The following is a 23898-nucleotide window of genomic DNA, read 5'->3' as shown; positions in this document are numbered from 1 at the left end:
GATAACCCTGCTAGTTCTGCTACTTCTAATTTCTATTGAGATTGTTGTCCATCACAGAGTGAGCTTGGAGCGGTGGCTACTTTTCAAAACACACAGGGACCATGGGGAACAATGATAACCACCCTCCAGAAGGAAGGACAGTGTCAGCATGAATTTGGAGATGATTTTAGGAACTACAGCTGCGTTTTGCACAAAAAGGGTACCGTTTTGTTAATGGTTAACGTGCTTGAATGCATTGTTAATATTTAACTCTTGAGTTTATTGTCACTTTAATGGTTCACCGTTGAATCCTGCGGAAGACCTGCCAAGCTTGATGCTGCTCTCAGCTTGTCACACATTTTTGGGTCTGTGCTATAAACAGGAAATCTGGATGTCCCCATTGGCCACAGGGGTATAAGGGACTAATTTTCATGGATCCATCCATTATTCTAAGGGGAGGAATAAACCCCTTGTTTGGGTTTGTGAAAAAAGTGATGACATGTAATTATTTTCTGTTAAAAGAAACACTTTGATGTTCTGAAACATACACTGTAATTTGGCAATTCAGGTGATAATCACCTCTCCAACAATCACCTGTCATTCCCTCTTCAGTCACAGCCAGCACCAAAATACAGATTTCTGGCTGCTTTCAGAGCCCAGAGGGAGCAGTGATGGCACCATCTCTGCCCAGGGACAGTGTATGGGTAATTAATCACGTATAAGTGGGTCCGGGGAACTTTCCACAAGCACTTTGACAGTGTCTGGATATTGTCATTGGGTAGTCTTACTGATTTCTTGCTGCTGGGTCAGACACAATGTAATAAAGATGAGTTATTTCAATTGGTAGTTTATAAATTGCATTCCCTGCTATAGTGGCTCTGCCCGGTTAGGCATCCATCAACTAACTATTACATCCCAATGTGCCCCTTCACTGATTTGGGCACTGCATGTACTCCTTGGGGCCGCTTTGTCTGCTGGGAGGTAGAGAGGGGCATGTGAAGTAGCTTCTATGCTGTCTAGTGTAGGTTAACTGACGATGTAGGCTTGGGGCATGGATGGAGTGAACTCTTAGTGGAAGGATTAGAGTTCTTAGGCCACTGGAGTATGAAAGTGGGAGGACATCTGCCACAGCCATGTCAGGTCTCAGATTTAAAGAATTACCCTTTGAAGGGACTTCTGAAGTTCACATTTGTTGATAAGTCCAACAATCTGGCACAAAGCACTGCCAAACCTACATTAGTGACGATCCTTGTGCTTTACTTTCCTCTAGTGGAGTGGCCTAGCTGCAGTACATGGTGTCCTGCAGTAGAAGTGCTATATGGAATATAATAGTACTCAGTTTTTATAATGGGACGCAAATTCGCTTTGGGCAGAAACAAGGTTATTTAAGCTGTTTTATAATACTCTCTGAGGAGAACCTTTCAATGTCCCTTCTTTTAATGAATGAGGGTTAAAGTGTCCCTGTGAAGTCAAAGTATCTCATGTGTCCTTCTGTGGGCCATGTTCAGAGCTTTCCCTAAAGTATTAAGAATATAATTTGAATTAATGCAGAACATGTGCTGCTGTGCCTTACCACTCACATGCAGAAAATGTGTAAATGTAATAAACAGCAGATCTCCTCTTTAAGGTGTGTTTTCTGGCAGTGTGTTGATTTTTTATTTTTTTTTCAACAGGACTAGAATTGCATTTGAGGTGAAGTTACAGAAAACCAGCCGATCGACAGACTTCCGGGTGCCGCAATCTATCTGTACTATGTTTAATGTTATGGTTGATGCAAAAGCACAATCAACAAAACTTTGCAGTATGGAGATGGGACAAGAGGTAAAACTTGACTTTAGACTTAATTATAAAGTAATAACTGTGCAGAAGCAGCTTTATTTCCTAGAGTTACCTTAGAACCATAAAAAGTATACTTTTCTCAAAATACTAATTCTGACATAATGAATGTGCTGGGACTAGAATGTGCACCTTTGATTGGTATATACAGTCTCAATGTTAACCCAGGAGTTTCATAAGTGCCCTTTTCTATTTATGTTATTCATTTTAGAAATGCAGACAAAACTTTTTACTAGGGTCGGAAAGATTGGGAAAGGGTTAGAGCCTCTGGACCTTGGTCTTTATTCAGCCTTACATACTATGTTACTATGTATGTTGAGCTTTTATTACTGTCTTGTTACTTGAAGAGGAGATTACCCTTTACTTTATGTGAAGGAAAACCTATCCACGGAGGGCACAGACAGCAACAACAGTTGAAACTTCTGTTTTTATTCCTGAAAGTGTGAGGCACTGGATGCAGAGTTGGTTTTGTTTCACAGTGTGAGCATAAATACATAGCAAAGAGTACCACAACTCAGTCAAGGTGACTTGCTAACAAGAAAAGGCCTCAAAGCACAATACAGGAAAGCAGGAGGTAAAACATGAGAAAACCACATCACACATTTGGCAGTCTAAAAGTATAGATTTCATCAAAGAAACGCCCACAAGCTTATAACCAGCCAACTCATTTCCAAGGTTAAAACATTACTCCTTCATCCAGGCTTTAAGTACTGCTTATAAAAAGATTACAGGATTTTTATGGATTGAATGGAGAGTGGTTCAACTAGCGAGTTATTTGCTGTTTCTCCAAACGTGTTCCCAGCTGGCTGTTTGACAGGTTTTTATTCCTGCCTGGGTCTCCACTAGGGATATTTACTCTCTCTTGGTTTCCCAGTGACAACCTTTGCTAGAACAGGAAGCAGGAGGAAATCCCCACAGTTGGGGATATATACAGATACTCTTCGCTTAACGACTTACCTGTTTTGCGACCACTCGCACTTACGACCGTCCTCCGAGCGACCTCCGACCTCGCGCGTCAGCGCCAGTGCGACGTGTCGCCGGGGGAAGTGACGTCCTCCGTTCTTCACAGCGCGTCCCCGTGAGTATTTTCATTACCCGATGTACAGTACACTGTTCAGTACTGTACATCGGCAACGCTATACAGTACTGTACTAATGCAGTACAGTACTGTATAGAGTTCCTCACTTAACGACCAATTTGTTTAACGACCTGGTCGTAGGAACGGAACTCGGTCGTTAAGTGAGGAATACCTGTATAGCAATACATGTTGACAGAGTTTCCACGTTTTCCCCAGTCTGGTTTTATTGCTGTTGTCTCTTTGAATAGTTTTTTTACTCCCCTCCAGTAAGGGGAATCTCCTGAACAGATATAGACAGAAGTAAAATCCTGACAGGAGTCCTTCCCCACTAAAAACAATTGACTAGGGTTGAACTTCAACTTTCAAAAATTTTAAATTTGACACATATTGTAAAATTAGGAACTCAATAACAACTTCAAATTTTAGAAAAGGTATTAAAAATGTTAGAAGAGTTATACCTCATTGGAGACACATTTATATCACTACCAAATATATCCATTCAGATTATGAAGCAGAAGTAACAGGTAGCAGGCTTTAGATGTGAAGTACTTTAAAGCTGAGCTCTGGGTACAAAAACTTCCATTTAAATATACTCTTCAATAGAACCAAATGATGGAAATCCACTCTGTGTATGCCAACTGCCTTTCCAAATGCAGATATTTTCTTGTAAATGTAGCAATGACCGTATCACTGTGCTGTACATACCCTGTGCAGAGAGCAGAGCTGTGGGATTGGCCAGCAGCCCCTCTCCCACACTATGGGGTCTATTCACTAAGCCACAGTAGGCAGCCGAGTGACTCACCGACCCCAAGCGATGTGAGCCGAACGCTTTTCGGCTATTCACTTCAGGCTGGTATGGCTGATTCCAGCCGTATAACGGCTGAAATCAGCCGTACATCGGGTGGCTTTGTGTGGCTTCGGGTCGGCCAAACATGCTCAGCATGTTCGGCCTACCCAAAGTGCAGAAGGAGTTCGACTCAGCCGATCCGACATCTGGATTGGCTAAGCCTAACCCCCGGCAGGCAAGTTGCTGCTGTTTATTCTTATAGATGCCGAACAGCAGTGAGTAAATAGCCGAACAGAAAAATAGTTTAAAAAGTAGAAAAAAAATAGAAAACGATTGTGCGGAGCTAGCAGTCGCAGCTAGCTCCGCCCAACTGTTTTCTATTGGCCAGACGGTTCTGCTACCGTCAAAAAAAAAAGAAATCCCCGTAGGAAAGCATAACTAGATTCCTATTGGCTATTTCACTTTGCAATAGCCAATAGAAAACCAGCTATTGCACCCGCCCTCTGCTGCTGTCAATCACCAGATGGGGACCTGATGGAGAACTGAAAAAAAGAAAAAACAGAGCAGGGAAAGGTTTACTCTTCTTGATCGAGCAGAGTGAACCTTTCTGTGAGAAAGTGTTTCTCTCCCGGGCGGCCGGTAGCCTATTAGACTCCCAGAGCGTCCGGGGGAGGAATGACAGACGCGTTCCTGGTTACCAGGTAACCAGAAACTACATCTGTCATTACACACTGAGAACACGGAGAGGCCGCTCTCAGTGTGTATTGACAGCGTCCCTAATTAGCTGGATACCAGGGACGCTGATCTCTTTGCAAGTGGTCGGAGCCAGCCGTGAGATGAGGGCTGGCTCCGCTCAGCTGTCAGAAGCAGGCTGTCGGCGGGCCAATGGCCGGCCATTCGGCCAGCTTCGGTTTTCAGCGTGGCTCAGTCGAGCCGAGGCATAGGCATATCGACTGAGCCGCTCAGCCAACTTCGGGAGCTGTACGGGCTATAGGGAATAGCCCGTACAGCAGCCCTTCGGTTCTACTGAACCGAAGGGGTCCTGGGGCCGAAGCTAGCCGAAGGATCAGCCGAAGCTACGGCTAGATCCTTGGGCTGCTTCGTGAATAGACCCCTATATGCTGCCTGCAGAACACTATAGGATGGGGCATAAACAAGACCAGTCACCCTCCACAAAAAGAGAAAGCAGCAGTGACAGGTCTTTATTTCTTGAAACTCCTAAACAGTTTCACATTGGATTACTGCACAGATCTGGACAAAATATACAAATCACACCAAGACTCAGGCAAGAATACCCATGACTCTTGTATTTCGGCAATGTTTGCTTATCCCAGAGTTGAGCTTTAAGTAAAGGTTGCATAAAAAAAACAAGGGCCAATATTATTGTAGACCTCTCCCCATCTAAAAAAAAGCACAGTTAAATATAAAAAAGAAAAACAATATCCCCTGAAAAAATGTTAAAAAGACTCACTCAGGTTTTTAGCGAGCTCATCTAGGTGAGGGTGACATTACTGGATTGATCCTGGAATTGCTGACATCACAAAAAGATGCTCCTACACAGTGCCAGGGTACCTTCTTGTGAGATTTGATATCACTCTAACCTACCACTTTTTACATGGAAGGGTAGGGGTCTAAAAGAAAATAGGACCTTGCAGTTTCATGAATAGAACTGTGACTCGTTGTTTTCCTACAAATAAGTAAGCAATTTGATTGAGGACTAATAAATAGCACAAGAAAAATGGTTGACCTTTGACAACAGATCTAGACAATATTTCTTTTGTCTCTTTGAGGCAACAAAAGGTTGTGGATTTCTGGTTTTCTTCTATTATTGATCTATAATTATCACACCATATATCGCACTTCCATCCATTTCATTTGTTTCTCCCTTTCACAAGTTGTGTCTCAGCATCTGTCCTTTACATCCCCATGACTCCACAGACAATGAGTTTCCCAGATTACTGAGGCCCATTCGTCTGGCTTCTTCATGGCTCACATATATGTCATACCTTGTGACTTTTGGAGGCGCTATTATTGATATACACAAGGCGCTGCTGTACAGTACATTTTTAATGTTTACGGTTGTGTGATCCATTTGTGTAGTAATTGGACTTTCTAAAGAGCTGTAATTATGTACAATACACACAATATCACATTTCCAGCTTTCTAATTCCTTCCTCCAGTCTGGCTAAAGTTTTATTGTAGCAGGTGCCAGTGAGATCTATGGTGAGAAGTGAGTTAAAATAATTTCTGTCATTAGTAGTATATATTTTTTTCCAGAACAATTGTCGTACTTGTTCTGAATGACATTAGATCTCCCTTGTCTCTTTGGATAAATAAAATATCTTGTCGTGTTATATGTTAGGTAAACCCATTGATAATTTTTCTCCTTCGAGGATTTATAAAATAAATAGTTGTAAGAAGAGTGTAAAGATCATACTTACTATACAGTAGTTTTAATTTAATGTGAGGTGCAGTGCCAAAAATGTTGCATGCACAATTTTTGGTCCCTAGGGCCGGATTTACTCTCTCTGCTGCTCCAATGCCAGGTTCCTCTATGCGCCCCCCTGTATGCAGGCTGCATACAAGTGATCTCGGCGATATCGCCGAGATCACTTGTACAAAACAAGCGTCAGCTTCCCTGCTGTACATTTAGCCCTGCTTGCCCAAAGCAGAGCTAAATGTAGAAAGCAACTACCCGCCCGACGCCCGGAACTGCATGTCCTGGGCGTCGGGAGATAGGAATTCCACTAGCTGATGCCCCAAGGCCGGGCCTTGGTTGGCCTTGTGGGAAATCCTGCCCTGGGCACACAACAGCGTACCTGGCATTAACGCAGCGCACTACAATGTGCAGGGTCCTTACTGACCCTTGGGTCCTACTGAGAGAATTAAAGGGGCCATGCAGACAATGTATACAGATTATTTAGTTAAAGTGTGTTATTTTTATGCCATGAAGTCACAACTGAAAATAGTACTATGGAAGTAAGTAATATGGAATCATTGTAATGCTTGGACTCTTAAATGATGACTGCAGTTACATTTATGCTTCAGGCAGATATTAAATAGCACCAGTAAATGCATTTATATCTGTATTAAACATTTATAAATGCAACTTATGTTAGTACCTGAATTATACTGCGTATTATCCTCTTGTAATGCCTTGCATATTAGCACTGAGACAGGGAGAGTGAGGGGAACAACTAGAAGCCAACCAGGCTGTGCTGAATGCACATGTACTGACAAAGAACATGTTGACTGGTAAGAGGAGCAGGGGGGTGACTGCTGCCACACCTTCATTGTCCAGTTACAGACTGGGGGCAAGCAGGTGACCTAGCCATATTGCTCTAACTGAGAAAAGTCAGGTCACCAACCTTGGCTGTTCTGTTCTGCAAGTATGTTTAAATCTCAGGACAGTTTAGACATCATTACAAATCCTTTCACAGCCCCCATATCTGTATGTTAAAGTTCAGCTTTAAAAGGTCGCTGAATGTAAAACACAAGTTTCTTTATTTCAACAGAGCCTTTTATGACATTTACAGATATCTATGTAAAATCTGAAACAGGACATAAGGTGGAGTTTTTGAAAGACATTTGTTGTTGCTTTAGCTGTCTTTAAAAGACATTGGGCCTGATTTCATAAAAGTGTATGCTGTGGAGGAAAAAAAATTGACAGTCATTTAAGGAGACTGTAATCTCTGCAGCCTGGTGATTTCTTGATTGGCCTCGGTGGACATCAAAGATGCATAATTAAACATCCCCTTTTTTCCTGCCCAACATCGCTACCGGCATTTTGCAGTTTTTTATCCCTATGGTCTTTCCATGGTATCCTTGGTTTTCACCAAGGTGCTGACCCCTGTCTTAGCCCTGCTTTATAGTGAGGAGGATCTATCATCCATCATTCAGGGGATGATATAGAAATTGTCACTGGCGCCTTCCCATTACTTGTACTACCTGGGCGTAGTCTTGGACACAAGAGTCTTTCTTTACCAGGAGAAGCTTCTGTCCCAGTCCTTATGGTCCAGGAGTTGTCCAACCATTTGCTTTTGCATGAAGGTTCTGTGCCTGATGGTAGGCAATTGACCTCCTGCAAGTTCTACCATTGTACTTGGAAGAATTATTTAGCTTGGTGCAAAGCCAGGAAATTCCATCCTAGTAAGGACCAACATTTACTGTAGCTTTAAGTACTGTATTAAGGTTGGATATCTGCCTTGGTGATTCTGTTCTAAAGAATAATTGCCCTCACTCCCCAATTAAGTTTTCACTTGCCCCTCTGTCTGTATTGAAGGTTGTGACACTAAACTCAGAAGTTAAATCTTAAAAATACATTCAAGTACCCTAGCTATTAGCAAAAATGTAGCTTATTTGTGTATCACTCGGCTGTAGATCCTCAAATCATCTCTGAATTCATGCCGACACTGTCCTTCCTTCCCCGGTGATGGACTGCAGTCCCAAAACAAATTAGTAAACTAAATGTGAGATTGTAGACCATCACGGGAGCATAGCTTGGAGCGGTGGCTACTTAACACAGGGACCATGGGGAACAAAAGTAGCCACCCTCCAGAAGGAAGGACAGTGTCAGCATGAATTCAGAGGTGATTTAAAGATCTACAGCTTAGTACTGCACAAGTAAACTACATTTGATCGCTTGTATGTAAACAGCCATCGCTGGCTGTTTACATGCTAACAGTTTTCCCTCTCGTGTGCGGCGCTCAGCGCGCGCACGAGAGGGGGGGAGGGGCAGGACGTCCACCCGCTCTGAGCAGACTTCCGTCCGGCCATTCACAAACGGCCTGGACGGAAGGTGGTTAATAGGGTACTTGAATGCATTTTTAAGATTTAACTCCTGAGTTTACTGTCACTTTAAAATACATACACCCGCTCCTTTCCTCATCTTTATCACATATAATAGTTAAAAGAAGGTTGCAGCTGGAAAGGTTATTGTTTGAGATATCAATTCAGTGCATAGAATGCTACATGGACACATACATTCTAGCAAGATCAAGATGTATTTTCTGTACTGCAGAAAATGGACGTACCGCCCAAAAAACAAATGCAGTCACCACATCTACTAGTAAACTGAAATATATAACATTTTTGTTCTTGGGTTTAGATATTCTTTAACTTGTCAAATCACACACTTTAAACCATGAAATAGTTTGACAAATATTTCAATACAATGTTGCCCAGATGTCCATTCTGTCTCGGCAGTCTACAAAGAGTATACGTACTGCAAGGAATTGTCACTCAAATTAACAGGGAATCAGCCTAACGAATGTGTTGTGAGAAGCAGCTCTGAGGTAATGTAGCATAAGTGCTATGGAACGTGACAGTTGCTGTGGTATGGTATTTTTAAGGAAAAGCTGAGTTGATAGACACATGAAACACAAGGAAATTATCAGTGCATAAGTTACTGTCTCACACTGAACTACATTTTGAAGCAACTTTGAAAGTTGCCATTTTTTTAAAATGAATCTGATGTTTTGACCTACTGAAATGTTAAAGGGAAAACCTTGAATCAAAACCAAAGAATAAAGTAGGCATTTGCATTGAATTCTGGGTTTCAATTGACAGTTTAGAAGAAATTTCTGCCTAAGTGTGGGGGGACGGGGATTTTAGAACATACACACGCAGGGGCGTCCCGAGGCCGGGTGACACCCGGGGCGGAAACTGGGTGACACCCCACAATGACATCATTGCACATGCACGGTCATCTAATTGACACCTGCCGGTGGCCATCTTGGTGGTGGACGCCGGCAGAGAGAGGAGGGGACGTTCACCCGGCGGGATGAGGTATGTCGCCGGGTCCCCTCCTCTCTCCTGACACTGTCGGGCTCTCTGACACTGTCGGGCTCTCGGTTCATGAACGAGTGCCCGACTTTTTATGATGTCACCCGGGTACGGTGGTACATGGTGACGCCATTGTACACACGCACACCCATATAAATATTTCCTTATAGCTGCACCCATGTATGAGCCCTGCGGCCTCCATCATATTCAATGAAAAGCCTGCCTAAATAGTTTATCATTGAAGAGAATAGAGGTACGGTGCACATGTATGGGTACAGCTCTGAGATTCTGGGCACTGACTGTGTGGCACCAGGCAGACCGCAAAGTGAATATCTCACAACAATGAGATTGTAGGTAAGCGCAACCTATATTAAGAGTGCTGGGAATGTATTAAAACTAAAGAAGGATTAATTTACATACTGTAAACAATAATTAGGAAGAACTTATAAAATAAATATAAATTGAAAAAATAATTATAAATGAAAAATAAATATCTATAAGGTCTATTCAACAGATATTTATTTATAGTCTTATCTGTATATATCCTATTAAATATCATGTTAGTTAATTATAGGGAATTCATAATATCTTATTTATTCAAAACCACCAGCTATATTAATGCTATTTCATCTATATTAATGTCTTGAGTCATATTGTATCCAGTTGTGCATAATTACCTTCAAATTATAGTTAATAAACTATAGTAACTCCTAAAATAAAATGAAAATGGACTATTTTCAAAACAGCATTGCCTTAAATTAAGGTGTTACTTTGCCTAAGTAGCAATCATATATGCGGAAAAGATTAGCATTTAGCAGCGCAATCTCAGGGTAACAAACTATGATTACGTGGCAATATTAAACAACACTTGTGAAAAAAAATAGAATTAATTACAGCTAACAGAGGGTGGGGTCTGTAGTACACATATACACCACTTTCATAGTGGATACTAATTTGGGGTTTATATTGTGGAATTTTGATTTCTTCAGTCTATAGATAGGTTGAAAAAACAGAATACATAGACAAAATCTGGAACAGCTGTGCATGGCAACCAATCAGCTTCTCTCTTCAGTTTGTTCAGTTGGGCTTTGAACATAAAAGAGGGAAGCTCATTGATTGTCATGGCCATCTGCTCCAGATTCTGTCTGCTCCAGTTTTAATAAATTCCCCTGTTGTCTTTAAAGTGAACCCATCACATGTAGACCACAGTGTTAACATGCAGATTGACATTGTGATGTCAACATGAGGATTGCTGTGTCTATGACAATGGCCCTCATGCTTACTAATCAAAGGGCCAGTTCACTGTGCTTCAGACCTTGAAGAGGCTGGGACTGTGGCCAGTAGCAGGAGAAAATACCCTGGTGTCATTGGCCAGGGAGGATAAACAATACACTCAAGCACAGCTGTCAGTGGAAGTAAGCCCCAGGATTTACAAGCAGCGGGAGTAAAAAATGGCCTAACGCCTGTGGCTAGTTGGAAAAGGAATATTGCCCCATTGTTGATGTCAGTGAAAGAAATAGTTCCCTATCATTGGTATGAGTTGGAGGAATAGTGCCCTGTGATTGATGTCAATGGGAGGAATAATGCCCTATCATTGGTGTCAGTAGGACGAATAGGACCAGTTTAAAGTGACATTAAGCTCAGGAGTTAAATCTAAAAAATGCATCCAAGCCTCCTAACTATTAACAGAAATGTAGATTATTTGTGTATCACTTAGTTGTAGATCCTCAAATCATCTCTGAATTGGTGCTGACACTGTCCTTCCGCTCCAAGCTCGCTACTGTGATGGACTACAATCTCAGTACAAATGGGAAAACTAAATGTGAGATTGTAGTCCATCACAGGAGTGAGTTTGGAGCTGTGGCTACTTTACAACACACACAGGGACCATCAGTGAATAAAACTAGCCCCACTCCAGAAGGAAGGACAGTGTCAGCACCAATTCAGAGATGATGTGAGGTCTACAACTGAGTGATACACACACAAGCTACATTTTTGTTAATAATGAAGTACTTGAATGTATTTTTAAGATTTAACTGCTGAGTTTAGTGTCACTTTAAGGCACATCTGCCCCACAGGCCACAGTTTGTAGACCACTTCTCTATGGAAAACAGGTTCAGTGGTGTCAGTTTTCTCCTAAGATAATGTTTTCTGTGCTCAAAAGGTTTTGAAAATCTTAGTTTAAAAGTAGGGGGGTTTTTGCACACATTTGTAAATACATGTGAAGCAACAATTTACCATCAAGGCGCCTCTGTAAAGTGTGGTCCCTAACTCAAAGCTATCTAAGCACCCAGCTATGTGACATAGATATAGCGATTTATACAATAAGTGTAGGTCTACCTTAAAGGTAGAACCCTTCCTCCTCAAAGGTACAACAACACAACAGAAAATAAGACCAGCTAAAGACCCCCCAGTGTGTGTCTGCAACACAGCAAAAATAGTACACGCTCAGATCAATTTAAAATTTACAGAATTCCATTGGAAGCATTTTGTTATATACAGTTTGATAAGTGCAAAACAGTGCCTGTTAATCCTGTGGTTCATTGGTTTCCTTTGCCCTATGCACTCTGTGATGTTATCTTAAGCATTGTTTTTAACTCTGCCAGTACAGCTCTGTGCTACAGAACACATCCATGTTATGGAGAAGAGGAGAGGGTTGTTCTGCAGTCCCAGACAGGAGAAAGCAGTCTAGGGTGACAATGCTGCTCCCCCTTAAATACAGTACAGTGAGCGAACAATATCACCCTAGGATAGGAAGAGTGTTACTGGCAGGGTCACCAGGTGGCAATAAAGGAAAAAAGACTGATAAAAGAAAACTAATGTAAGGATTGGTAAGCAGCAAAATAAAGTCCATAATTTTTTGCTTGGATTTAGATACAATTTAAAGTGATAGAGTATCTTTAATAGCCCTTTAATAAAGTGAATAGGCTACACTGCTCCCTCAGTGCTAGTCTGTGGGTATCTTCTTACCAGTGTGAAAACAAATGTCTATCTGGAAGGCTAACTGAGCTTAAAGTACACCAGTCATGAGAAAAATTTGCAGACTGTAACTGCTGACCTTTTTCTAAAATCGCTAGTTTCCTGGCTATGTTTGTCTTCAATAATTCTGAATTTAATGCTTCTACTTTAGACCTGGCAAATGGAGGTCAGTATTCCTGAAACTCAATACCTTTTCTGGGTTATTGGCCCAAGAGGTGTTAAAGTGAAAGCATCAGCAGGACCCTTGGCCCTTTTAGAAGGAGAGGTGATCAGTGGCAGCCCCTATACTTCATTCTTGACAGATGGACTTTCAACAGCCATTAAGCCTTGTCGGCACTCACCTGCTAGCTTATTTTTCCATATTTAACTTCTCCTCTTGTATAATTGAATCGCTTTAAGAAGACTTCTGCCTTTACACAATTAGACTAAAGACACATTTTATAAAATGATGATATTAATCAAGCGCAAAAAACATTTGTTATTTCTGTATAAATTAAAAAGACGTAAATATAACTCTTACGAAATTACTTTTGTCAAAGCACTGTAATTTAAATGATGACAACAGATTGTTTAATACCACCCACAAGACGGAAAATTTGTTTTGCATTAGATGGAATATTATTTGCATCTCATTATATCTTACGATTGGAAAGTCTGGATGCTCATGGAAAAATAGAAAACTTTTAGTAACTAAGTTACTTTCCATTTGTAAGCTCTACTGAGTGTAAGTGGAAAGACTGAAAGGGTGCCACTGCACATTTCCAACTTGTGGATTCTATCTAATGCACCAATTCTAGAAAGATGAATTTTCATGAACTACCAACTGAATGAGGCAGAAACAAAATGTTCTTTCTTTAATAGCTAACTCCTTTAAGTACGTCTGTGCCCAGGCTGTGATCCTTAAACTGTGTACATATTCTTAACGAGCAGTAAAAAAGCTTTCTAGCTGCAGACACTGTGGAGTAATTTATCCTCAAAGCTGGAGAGAGCCTGTGAAATGAAAGTGTATGTATAGTTAAACTTTTTTTTTAGTTTTGTATAGAGGATGGAAGGATTAGAACCCCTTTCAAGTATTCATTGCTGAAGTAGCAGGAAGTTGTGGGGTCCTGGATCTCTTAAAGCAGTAGGTGTTCCCAGTCAGGTCTTAAAAGAGTATATGGGGTAAGTGTTTTTCCCCATAGTTCTCTTAAGGGTCACGGGAGGACATATACTAGCATAGATATACTGAGACTTAACAAAAATGCAGACCGCACAGATCCAAGCACATACTAAAACCTCTGACACTTTCTTGGATTTGTGGCTAGGTGCTAGGTCTAACCTGTTATGCATGTATCCATGCTTTCTGAATTAATTCTGTCTCTGACTGATTCCTGGGTTTTGACCTTTGACTTGGCCACCTACCCACTCTATCCTCGACCTTTGGCTGTTATTTATCAACATTGTCTTTGGATATTCAGCAAACCTGTCTCTGGCTACGCTACCTTCTGTGCTTGGAGTCTTCTATACGCCAGTCTGCCACCGGCAGCCCCCTGCTGGTCATTGTAGGTTTTAGATAAATTTGGCGGATTAACGTTTTCTAAACAAACACTCTGAATTATATTACGTTACATAAAGGAAAGTTAGAGCATATACTTTTTTATATATTGCTATTTTTTGTTTTTCAAGCTCATTTCCTGTATACCAAATTTTACACTATCCTATTTTCTCTAGTTTCTTAATATTATTTGAGAAAATTGTGTCTGACTGATGTGCAGCAATCAACATAATTGCCACATTTTGAAAGGCAGAGCCCTCCTTTATAAGCTGGTGCAGAATTGGGATACAAAACATAGGGGTTTATTCACAAAGCTGATCCTTCGTCTAGCTTTGGCTGCCTGAGCCCTTCGGTTCAGTAGAACCGTAGGGCTGGTGTACGGGCTATTCACTATAGCCCGTACAGCTCCCGAAGTTGGCCGAGCGGCTCTGTCGTGCCGAAGGCATATGCTTCGGCTCGACTGAGCCAAGGTGAAAGCCGTAGTGGGCCGGGCTGAGCATGTTCAGCCGACCCGAAGCAAGCCGTTGTACGGCTGATTTCAGCTGATGTACGGCTGATTTCAGCTGATGTACGGCTGAAATCAGCTGTACAAGCCTGAAGCGAATAGCCAAACAGCGTTCGGCTCACATCACTTCGGTTCAGTTATTCACACGGCTGCCTTCTGCAGCTTTGTGAATAACCCTGATAAATGTTTTGGGGCAAATTTTTTCAAGAGCGAAGGCCAGAATTATGTGCTAAAGTATACTGCTCAGAGTAACAGATTACTTATTGTGCCTGTACAACCAAACTTTTACAGATTGTACAATTCTAAAATAATGTATCTATTGTTGAATCATTTATTTTTACATGTATTACCTAAGATTTAATTATACATGACATAAATAACTGTTTTCCCTCATTAACCATATTTTAATAAAGTGCTTTTGAATACTATAGGGATAACAAAACTATATATGTTTTTTTCCTGATCTAGGCTTGAATAAATTCCTTTTCAGGTTACGTTGTAAATCACATTAGAATGCTATGTTTTTCTTTTTTTCTGTGATACTGTAAATGTATGAATTAATACATCATATCATAGAGATAAATTATTACAATATTTACTAGTTGCAAATCAATTTACACATTGTAATAAGGGACATAAAGTAATGTAAATCAATGTAAAAAAAAAGCTAATGTAATATATGCTTAATTACAAGAATATTATTTCTAGCCGTATAGATGCATTAAAATGGTCAACTGCTCTACAGTAGTTTATATTAAATAAGCTAAAAGATAAAAATTATATAATTTGTCGTTTAATTTATTTCACTCATCATTGCAAATTTTAGAAAAATTCCAAGTAGCCGAATAGAAATCAGGCTGTCGTCACAAACGCTTTCCGTCCGAAGTAATCCATTGACGCTTTCTGTTTGTGCTCAGTGGTGTCGATGGAACATTTTGCTTTTTTGATCATATCATTAATAACAGATACAGATACAACAAATAAGCAGAGATCAAGTCATTTCCGCTCTTTCTACGTTAACATTCTAGCCAAGTCAATTTGCTTTTGAAATGACAGAAATAAATGTCTGCTGCATTTTTTTCTTTTTTTACCGCATGCAAACAAATTCTATGAGAAAGTCTAATTGAAAATCATCTGCATGATCTGCCTGTCAATACATTTCACACTGTATTATTTTACACAATTCTAGTCATTATCATTTTGCAAAAACCCATAATTTATCAACTGTAAGTTAACAGCCGAGCACACTGTTAGACCTGCGGTACTTGACACGGTAATGAACTGTAGCTTGTTCTGAGATATCTGCCTGGAGGTTTGGAATTTTCTGTAGGGTCTATTTTGCGGCTCTGTTCGCTGCCGAATTACACTCCCTCTGAAAGTCTCTTTTTCCCTTAGTTCATATGGCGTCCAAGCAGCCAGTAACAAACACACTGTAATACCACCTGTTGTTTGCATCATTATAATTATTTCAAATCTGAATTTCCTAATTATTGTGTTTTTCATGAATATATTATTGCCATTTTTACACCACAATTATCCGTGACAGGTTGCTTGCAAAATGGAAAATAAAAATAAACTTTTCATATGTACATATAATGGGAAGTGAGAATTATGCATTACTAGTTAATTAATGCCTTGTGTCGGTCAGCCTTTCGCCTCCCATACAAAATTATTTTGTTGTCTCTGTAATTATCTATTTTTCTTTGGGCAGCAGAACATTCTATGAATGTGTTTTCTGCGTTTACATTTCTCTTAAATATATCTCCAACAATAATTATTCATGTATGAGTCAATTAAAGGCTTAAGTTACTACCTGGCTAATATGTTGCTTGTCTGGCCTGTGAAAATATGACTTTGGGTCAAAGGTTAAGAGACATGAAAGCTATAAGAGAACTATATTAATTTTGTGTGTGTGGCACTTTTTTGAAGGAAGGATGCATTACCATTTCCCTTACTCATATATGTAGGAGGAAATACATACATAGACGTATTAAAATTTAGACTTCCCAGGGCACTAAAACTTGAGATGGATTTTCCTGAACTCCCCCACAGACTCACAAGGATACAGAAAAGGGTGGATGAGCTTTTCATTTCAGTATCTATATATTCATTACACAGGACTGCATTTTACATGCTGAGCCTGGCCCTTTGCCAAAAGCTAGAAGGTATCCATGATACTCAAGGCGCAAAGCCATATTTATAAAATCATTAAGATATAAAACATGGAGGTGTTGACCATTTGCATTTACCCATATTCTAACACTTTCAGTGGTGGTTAGAAAATTAAAGAAACGCCATGCAGGGCAAATTCTTTTCTTTTAAAACAAGGCATCACGGTTTTGGTTAACTGTTTACCTGTTGCAATGTGAATGGCTTCGTTTTTTTTAGCTACCTTTGAAACAATGCAAAGTGTCTGGCTATCATGGTGACTTTCTTCTTCAGTCCCATGAGTCACCAAAATACCTTTTTGTGTTATTTATATTTTATTAGCTTTTTAGAGCTATGGTCTTTTTTCAGCTAAATATTATTTTAAAAAAACACAGAGAGTGAAATTGATCAAATCTGCAGTAGGCAGAATCTGGAGTAATTTCCCATGACAGACAATTGGCTTCTTTCTTTCATTTTCAAAGCTTAACTAAACAAACTGGAAAGAGAAGCTGATTGGTTACTATGGGCAACTGCTCCAGATTTTGTCTGCTCCAGTAATAATAATATCTCCTCAGAGTATTTTTTCCATAATGGTTTGAACATTATTAGCATAGGCATTTGTGTTTGTAGTACAAAAAGATAACTAATAGGTTGTAACATGCAGCATCTTTACTATTTGTCCTTACTAATCAGGAGGCCTAATACACACCAGTCAGACAGGTTTGGTCTAAATGTTTCTTATTTCATCAAAATCAACTGAAATACAGTGGTTTCTCAGTTCACGAACGGCTCTGTTCGCGAACAATTCGGTTCGTGAACAAGAAGTTCGGCAAAATTTTGCTTCTGTTCGCGAACTCCAAAACGGGTAAGCAACACAACCGCAGCCATCTTCCCTGCTCTGATACTGGTCATGCCTTCCTCTAGTCCAGATCGTGGTCTGATTACAGTTTGATTCGGTTTGCGACCAATTCGCTTTGCGACCAGAATCATGGAACAAATTAAGTTTGTGAACCGAGATACGACTGTATCACTTTTGTTAGATAGTTTAAATGGATTTGCCCAAATAACATTGGCATATTTAGTTCTTCAACATCTCATTAAGACTCACATGTGTGGATCCAGGGGAGAGGAGCATAAAGCTGTGAATTACACTTACTTTGGTGGTTGCTATCCAGAGATCTCATACTGTAAGGTTCGGTGGTATATTGGTAGTATATCCTTCTTTAATCAGCAGAAAATCCTCATAGAATTCTATAGGGTCAGCGTATTTAATATGTACACTACAGAGTAGTTCTAAACTCTTCAATTTTGATAGTAATATGTTTGTTTGTTTTTGTAACAAAGTTTTTTTCATTAAATTTCCATAAATAGATTAGACAGTGTACATAGGGATCAGTACAGATGGTTTTCAAATATTAAAATGAGTAAAAAAGTACAAATTGGTTACAATTGCTATGTGGCTGTCTACGGTAAACGGTTCAGTGGATCCGCTGCCTGTCTCCATTAGGGGGGCACCTACCGCGCTTCACGGGAATCCTCCTATAGATGTCTAAGGGTTTCCACATCTAGTTCAGGGTGTTGGTGTAACACCCAAGGCTCCCAGACCTTCAAAAATTTGGCATGAGTATCTGTTAGGATACTGGATAGTCTTTCATTGGTCATGATGTTGTCCAATCTCAGGGTAAATTCGTGATAAGGGATTATTTGCTTTTTCCAGTTACCTGCTAGGGTCAAATTGGCCGCTAAAAAGGTCTGATGTGCTAGGGAGCTGATAGTAATATGTTTTTAAATGTTACTACTTGGGAGTCATTTCAGCCCTATACCATAAGAATTATGTTCAGCACTGTGCTTCAAATTTTATTTTAAACTTTGAGCCAAAAATGTAGCCTGAATATAAAAATATATATATAAAGCTTTGGATAGAGTTGGAAAGATCTAGGCCCCTGTCAGGGTTTTTTGTTGTCTGTGTCCTTCCTTGGAAGATTCAAACAAATCCACCATTTTGGGTTGTCACCAGGATATAGGTGAAATCTCCTAATGGGGACACTTATTATGGTGACAACGGTCTGAGGAAGGATTTCCCTCACTTTATAGAGATTTCCTCTCACTCCCTGTTGTGTCTGTTAAACAGGACAGTGGGTTAAAGGATATCTCACCTATAAAGCACAGATGGCAAAAAAAGGGACATTAATTTTAACCATTTGTAGACTATTTGAAAAAAATAACAAATTTGGCTTGGCCATAGAGCAACTTATATGACATAACGTTAATATAAGCCACACACAATGCAAGCTCATTTTTTGGGGTTTATTTACCAAAGGAAATTGGTGGTTCACTTTGAAAGGGAGTTTTCCCTTAGCTTAGTGGACACAGGGAAAATACCCAATCATGAGCAAAGAAAACCAAAAAAATCAGTATTTTTTTCTTGCAATTGATTGGATTGGATGATTGACGTTAGCAAAGCTTCACCTCATTCACTAAGCTAAGGAAAAATGCCCTTGCAAAGGTGAAAATTCCCTTGCACAGTGAATAGCCTATCTGTGTTTAGCAAATCACCCCCTTTGTGTTATTGGTACAAAAATGACCAGACTTTTTTTAGATACTTATGCTGCCCTATTCTATTCTCAAGTGTACAAGACAATCCCTTCCAGGAATTGTCTTGCATAAGCAGGCCTTGGGAGCTGCTCTGTTTTCTGAGAATGATAACACAGCTTTTCCCCATAGTTCTACTTAGGGTAACGGGAGGACACAAACTAGCGTCCTCCCGTTACCCTAAGCTCAGTATACTGCAAGCTACAGCTCGCGGTATACTGAGACGCCGGAGCGGATCCCGACATCGATGTCGAGATCCGCCCAGCTGCGTGGGTGACAGCTGGCCCTGCCTATCTAGAGGCAGAGCCAGCTGTACCCGCCCCCTCCCCCGTCCTTTCCGTCAGCGCTGGCGGATCGGAGCGGGGAGGGGGGGAAACCATCCCCTCCCCTGTCACGGCATAGAGCAGTGACAGGATCGAGAAGTGAGCGAACACCGGCATGTGTTCGCTCACCTCCCGATCTACTGAGCCGACCTGTGACAGTCTCATTGTCACAGGTCAGCTAGAACTAGGAGGTGAGTGAAAAGCACTCACCTCATAGTTCTCCTTTAAAGGGAAGTTTGAAAAAAAATCCAGATCCAGATAACATATCTGAAGCCAACACCCAACACATGTTCATGGGCCAGATAAAAAAAAACACTTTGAATTCATCACCTATTGTATTCTGACCTTAAAAATGTCCTCACACCAATCATTTTTTTTCATCTTATTCTGTTTTCATTTCCTCATTCATTTTGTTTTACCTCCATTGATTTCTTTTTCATGTCTACTGCACCTTCTTCATTATTTCTGTTCCCCTCCATCCGAAAGTTTGCTAAACATTGGGTAAGTGTGTCTAACATTTTCAACTGTAATGTCATCCCTCACTCCCTAAAGTATAATTAGCATTTATTTCAGTTTTTTTGTCATCCCTTCTGTCAACATCCACTTTGTTTTGACTTAATTAGCATTTTAAACAGACATTAATGCAAACAAGTGAAAATGAATGTTCGAATATATTTTAATTACTCCTTCCTTTAAATATTGTATCTTTTTAGTGCACAGCCTAAAAGGACAAATTTGAATGCAAAAAAAACTTAACTTGTAAAAATTCATAACATGTTTTTGCAATTTTTTGGGTTGAATGATTTATTATTCAACGTTACTATGTATGATGCCTACAAAAAGAATAGTCAGGTTAATTAACAGTTTATTTTCACAGCTGATTTAAAATTAAAAAGTAAGATAGGAATTTTGTAGTCCCAAAAAAGACTGATGATTCCAGTGTAATTGTTTATTCAGTGTTTTAATATTTTGCCTTTTTACTGTCTCCCTTTTTAGCACCAGTATCATTCAAAAATTGATGAGCTAATTGAAGAAACAGTTAAAGAAATGATAACACTTTTAGTTGCAAAGGTAGGTTTTATCTCAGGTACTACAAACAGTGTTAAACATTTGTGTATGAGCCACTGAATAATTCTGGGCACTTCCTATTTGCCTAGCATTATAAGAGAAAAAATATATATATATTTTTTAAATATACTATTGATTTGGGTTTAATTGGGCTGCGGTAAAATGTTGATATGTTCATATTTAGCCCTCACTGGCAGGGCCCTCCTTACCATCTTGTCTTGAATTGTATTGTGATTGTAATGTCTTCCTTATATTGGAAAGCTCTGCGCAAACTGTTGGCGCTATATAAATTCTGTCTAATAATAATAATTGAAAAAGGTACTGCAAGAAGAAAATGACAAGGCCAATTTACTGAGCTGACAGTCTTCAAATAATATACTTCATTAATCCTATCATGTGAAAACCAAATTCCTGTTCACTTTGAATAATCAATCATGTGCAGAAGAGATAAGTAAAAATGAATTTGATAGTCACATAATTGGATAATTGAAGTGAATATTCACTCAGTTTATTAAAGATTTCTAACTTTTTAAATAATTCAGTCTCAGCCTCTAAACTGAATATGTAATGATATGTTATACCACAAAGTACAGCATCTGTCTTTGTCTTGAGATAACATACAGGGAGTTACATTTTTGTATTCTGTGAATAAATATGGTCAAACGGTTTGATTGTGTTGGATTAATCTTGTATGGAGGAAATATAATAACAGGAAGCTGATGAGGATATTAGGAACATTTTAATTCACTGCTGTGCTTTGTTTAAAGTACCGAGGTAAGCTTTTGCTATGCTATATAACCAACTAGGTGGTCAATAGCAAGCAGTGGATATTGGCTTTTAATTTTAGTGGAACGTAATTTCTCAAAAGTTTGGTTACACCTAAAAAACCTTTACACTGCAGGTTGTCCATGCCCAAATAAATAAACTTCCAGGCACTATAAGTTATTTTATGCTGCCAAAGTGTAACCTAGTTTCTGCAGCTATTAAGGGTCATGCTACAGATAAACAGCATATACATTGGTGCCCCTTTATTCCTATAAGGAATCCGCTTCAGTTTAATTTGATTTAGTTTAATTTTACTAATTTCAATTTAAAAGTTGGCAAGCTTTTTAAACAAGTCTCATAATTTATACAAGAACAATTATATCTAAGATTAGGGTTTTAGTACACTGTACCAATGGGTCACTGTACAAAAGGCCAGGAGCCATTATGAATTCTGATGAATATTGGATGACCAACAATGCAACTAAAATGAATACACAATTTGTTTTTTTAATTATAATTGAGGCTCCTTTTTGTGTAAAGCTGAATTCTATCTATCTTTACAGACATTAACACATTGGTGTTGGTAAATATTTATTAATACTTTTTGTGAATATTATCTACAAATAAGTTGGAACACCAAGGCTGTTTTGGTGTGTGTGCTGGGACCCCCTCGGCAAACACATACAACTATATGAAACACACAAGGGCCAATTTCAGGTAAAGCCATCAGGATGGTTTTGGATTGTGAAAATAACCAAAGCCATAAATACAGTTGGAAAAACATACAAACTTCATGCAGTTTTTTCCACTGGTGTCAGGGGAACCCAGGACCCTAGTGCTGCAAAGCAGTTTTGCTGACCATTTAACTATACTGCTTCTTAGCAAGTTGTTGGTTACTATTATTGTATCTGTAATCAAGTTAACACTTCTATGTTTTTGTTCCCATTAGTTTGTGACTATTTTAGAAGGAGTACTATCCAAGCTGTCCAGATATGATGAAGGGACCTTATTTTCTTCATTTTTATCATTTACTGTAAGTTAATTAAGCCAATATGTGTTTCTGTTACTATACTGTATATAGGGTAGTAACCTTGTGCTGCCTAGGTTATTAGTTAAAGTTTTGAAACAAATTATACTGAAGCAGGTTGAAATGCTTGAAATAAATTTAAACCTACAAAGTAATTGCCAGACTTCCATGTCTTTTGTCTAATATGCCATGTAAGAGTGATCAAAATGCCTTTGTACAAACCTGTACAATGTATGTTTTCAGCCATGGCAAAAGTAGGTATTGTCCATGGTAGAGCATTTTATTCTTGGATAATGGTGGGTAACAAAATACAGTTTCTTTCACATGTTCTGCTGAAACAATAGATAATTTGTTTTTGAGCTTCATCAATAGAAAGCGACTCATATTGGAAGCCATAAATTCAGCCATCACTTGAGAAGGTCTCACTTTTAAAAATTAAATGTAAATGGCAGACTCTTATTATTATATATTTATTTATTTAGTTATGTAGATAGCGGTTTGTTGTTATAGGTGTTCATTTATTATGCCTCATTATTACATCTTCTTATATTAAGAAATGGATTAAAACAAAAAAAACTTAAATATTTGTATTCCTTCAAGGTCAAAGCAGCTTCCAAGTATGTGGATGTTCCAGTAAGTAAAATTTACTGTTAATATTTTACTTTTAATTATATTTTCTGCTATAGAGGGCTTTTGATTTTTCTTCACTTTTTGTAACTTTTTATTTCATGTTCTGTACTGTAGAATTCAGTATATATCTTTTGTAAGCTAAATGTTGTTTTTCCAGAATGCTTTTTTTACTATTGTTCTGAGAGTACATATTGGAGAATACTGCAATGAAATTTGCAGCACGTTCATTCTATATGGAACATTTTTTAGAGATTCTTGTAAACTCTAATATTTTTCAAGAGATTGTTTTGTCATAGTAGAAAAACAGTGCTGTTACGTGAATGAATTAAATAATTGAATAAATTATTTTAGAAAAAAATGACATTAGATCCGTTTTGACAGAAGTAAATGCTTATAACAGTATTACGAGTGCTACATGACTTATTAATGAAATTGGCTCTCACAGTTTATAAATAAGGCACTTAAACTTGGTGAGAAATTTGCATTTAAATTGAGGTTAAGCACATGAATATTGACTGTAAGATTTAAATTTCATGGTTAGCTTTCAGAAAAGTGCAATACTTAAAGTAAATTCATTATTTAAACTGCTGTATTCCTGCAATGACTTCTAGCTTCCGTGGACAATTAGGCACTTGTCTAAAGATCCTGCTAAATCCCCCCTATCAAGAGCGTGTTCGAGTATGACAATAATTTTTAAATGCCTTATAAAATGAAAATACAGAAGATAAAAATGTTTTTCACAATATGAATGTCACAGCATTTGCATGTGCACAAAACATAGGTATGGTATTGAGCTATTTAAACATACTTGCTAGTTTTATCAGCAAATCTATTAGTAAGTGTACCGATGTTCAGTGATTATT

The 23898-nt window shown here is 38.9% G+C and overlaps 1 protein-coding gene across 1 annotated transcript in view; it reads left to right on the top strand.

The window, feature by feature from the left end:
• CADPS (calcium dependent secretion activator) overlaps positions 1 to 23898 on the top strand; it is a 372013-nt gene that overhangs the window by 302484 nt on the left and 45631 nt on the right. The window contains exons 25-28 of the mRNA XM_018554448.1: positions 1653 to 1800; positions 20542 to 20616; positions 22328 to 22411; positions 23006 to 23038. Coding sequence (XP_018409950.1) covers positions 1653 to 1800; positions 20542 to 20616; positions 22328 to 22411; positions 23006 to 23038 — 340 coding nt within the window. The remainder of the gene's footprint in view (positions 1 to 1652; positions 1801 to 20541; positions 20617 to 22327; positions 22412 to 23005; positions 23039 to 23898) is intronic.

The sequence above is a fragment of the Nanorana parkeri genome, unplaced genomic scaffold (assembly GCF_000935625.1).
Source record: "Nanorana parkeri isolate BGI_ZX_2015 unplaced genomic scaffold, ASM93562v1 scaffold9, whole genome shotgun sequence".
Lineage (NCBI taxonomy): Eukaryota > Metazoa > Chordata > Amphibia > Anura > Dicroglossidae > Nanorana > Nanorana parkeri.
This window is presented reverse-complemented; position numbering and strand designations above follow the sequence as displayed.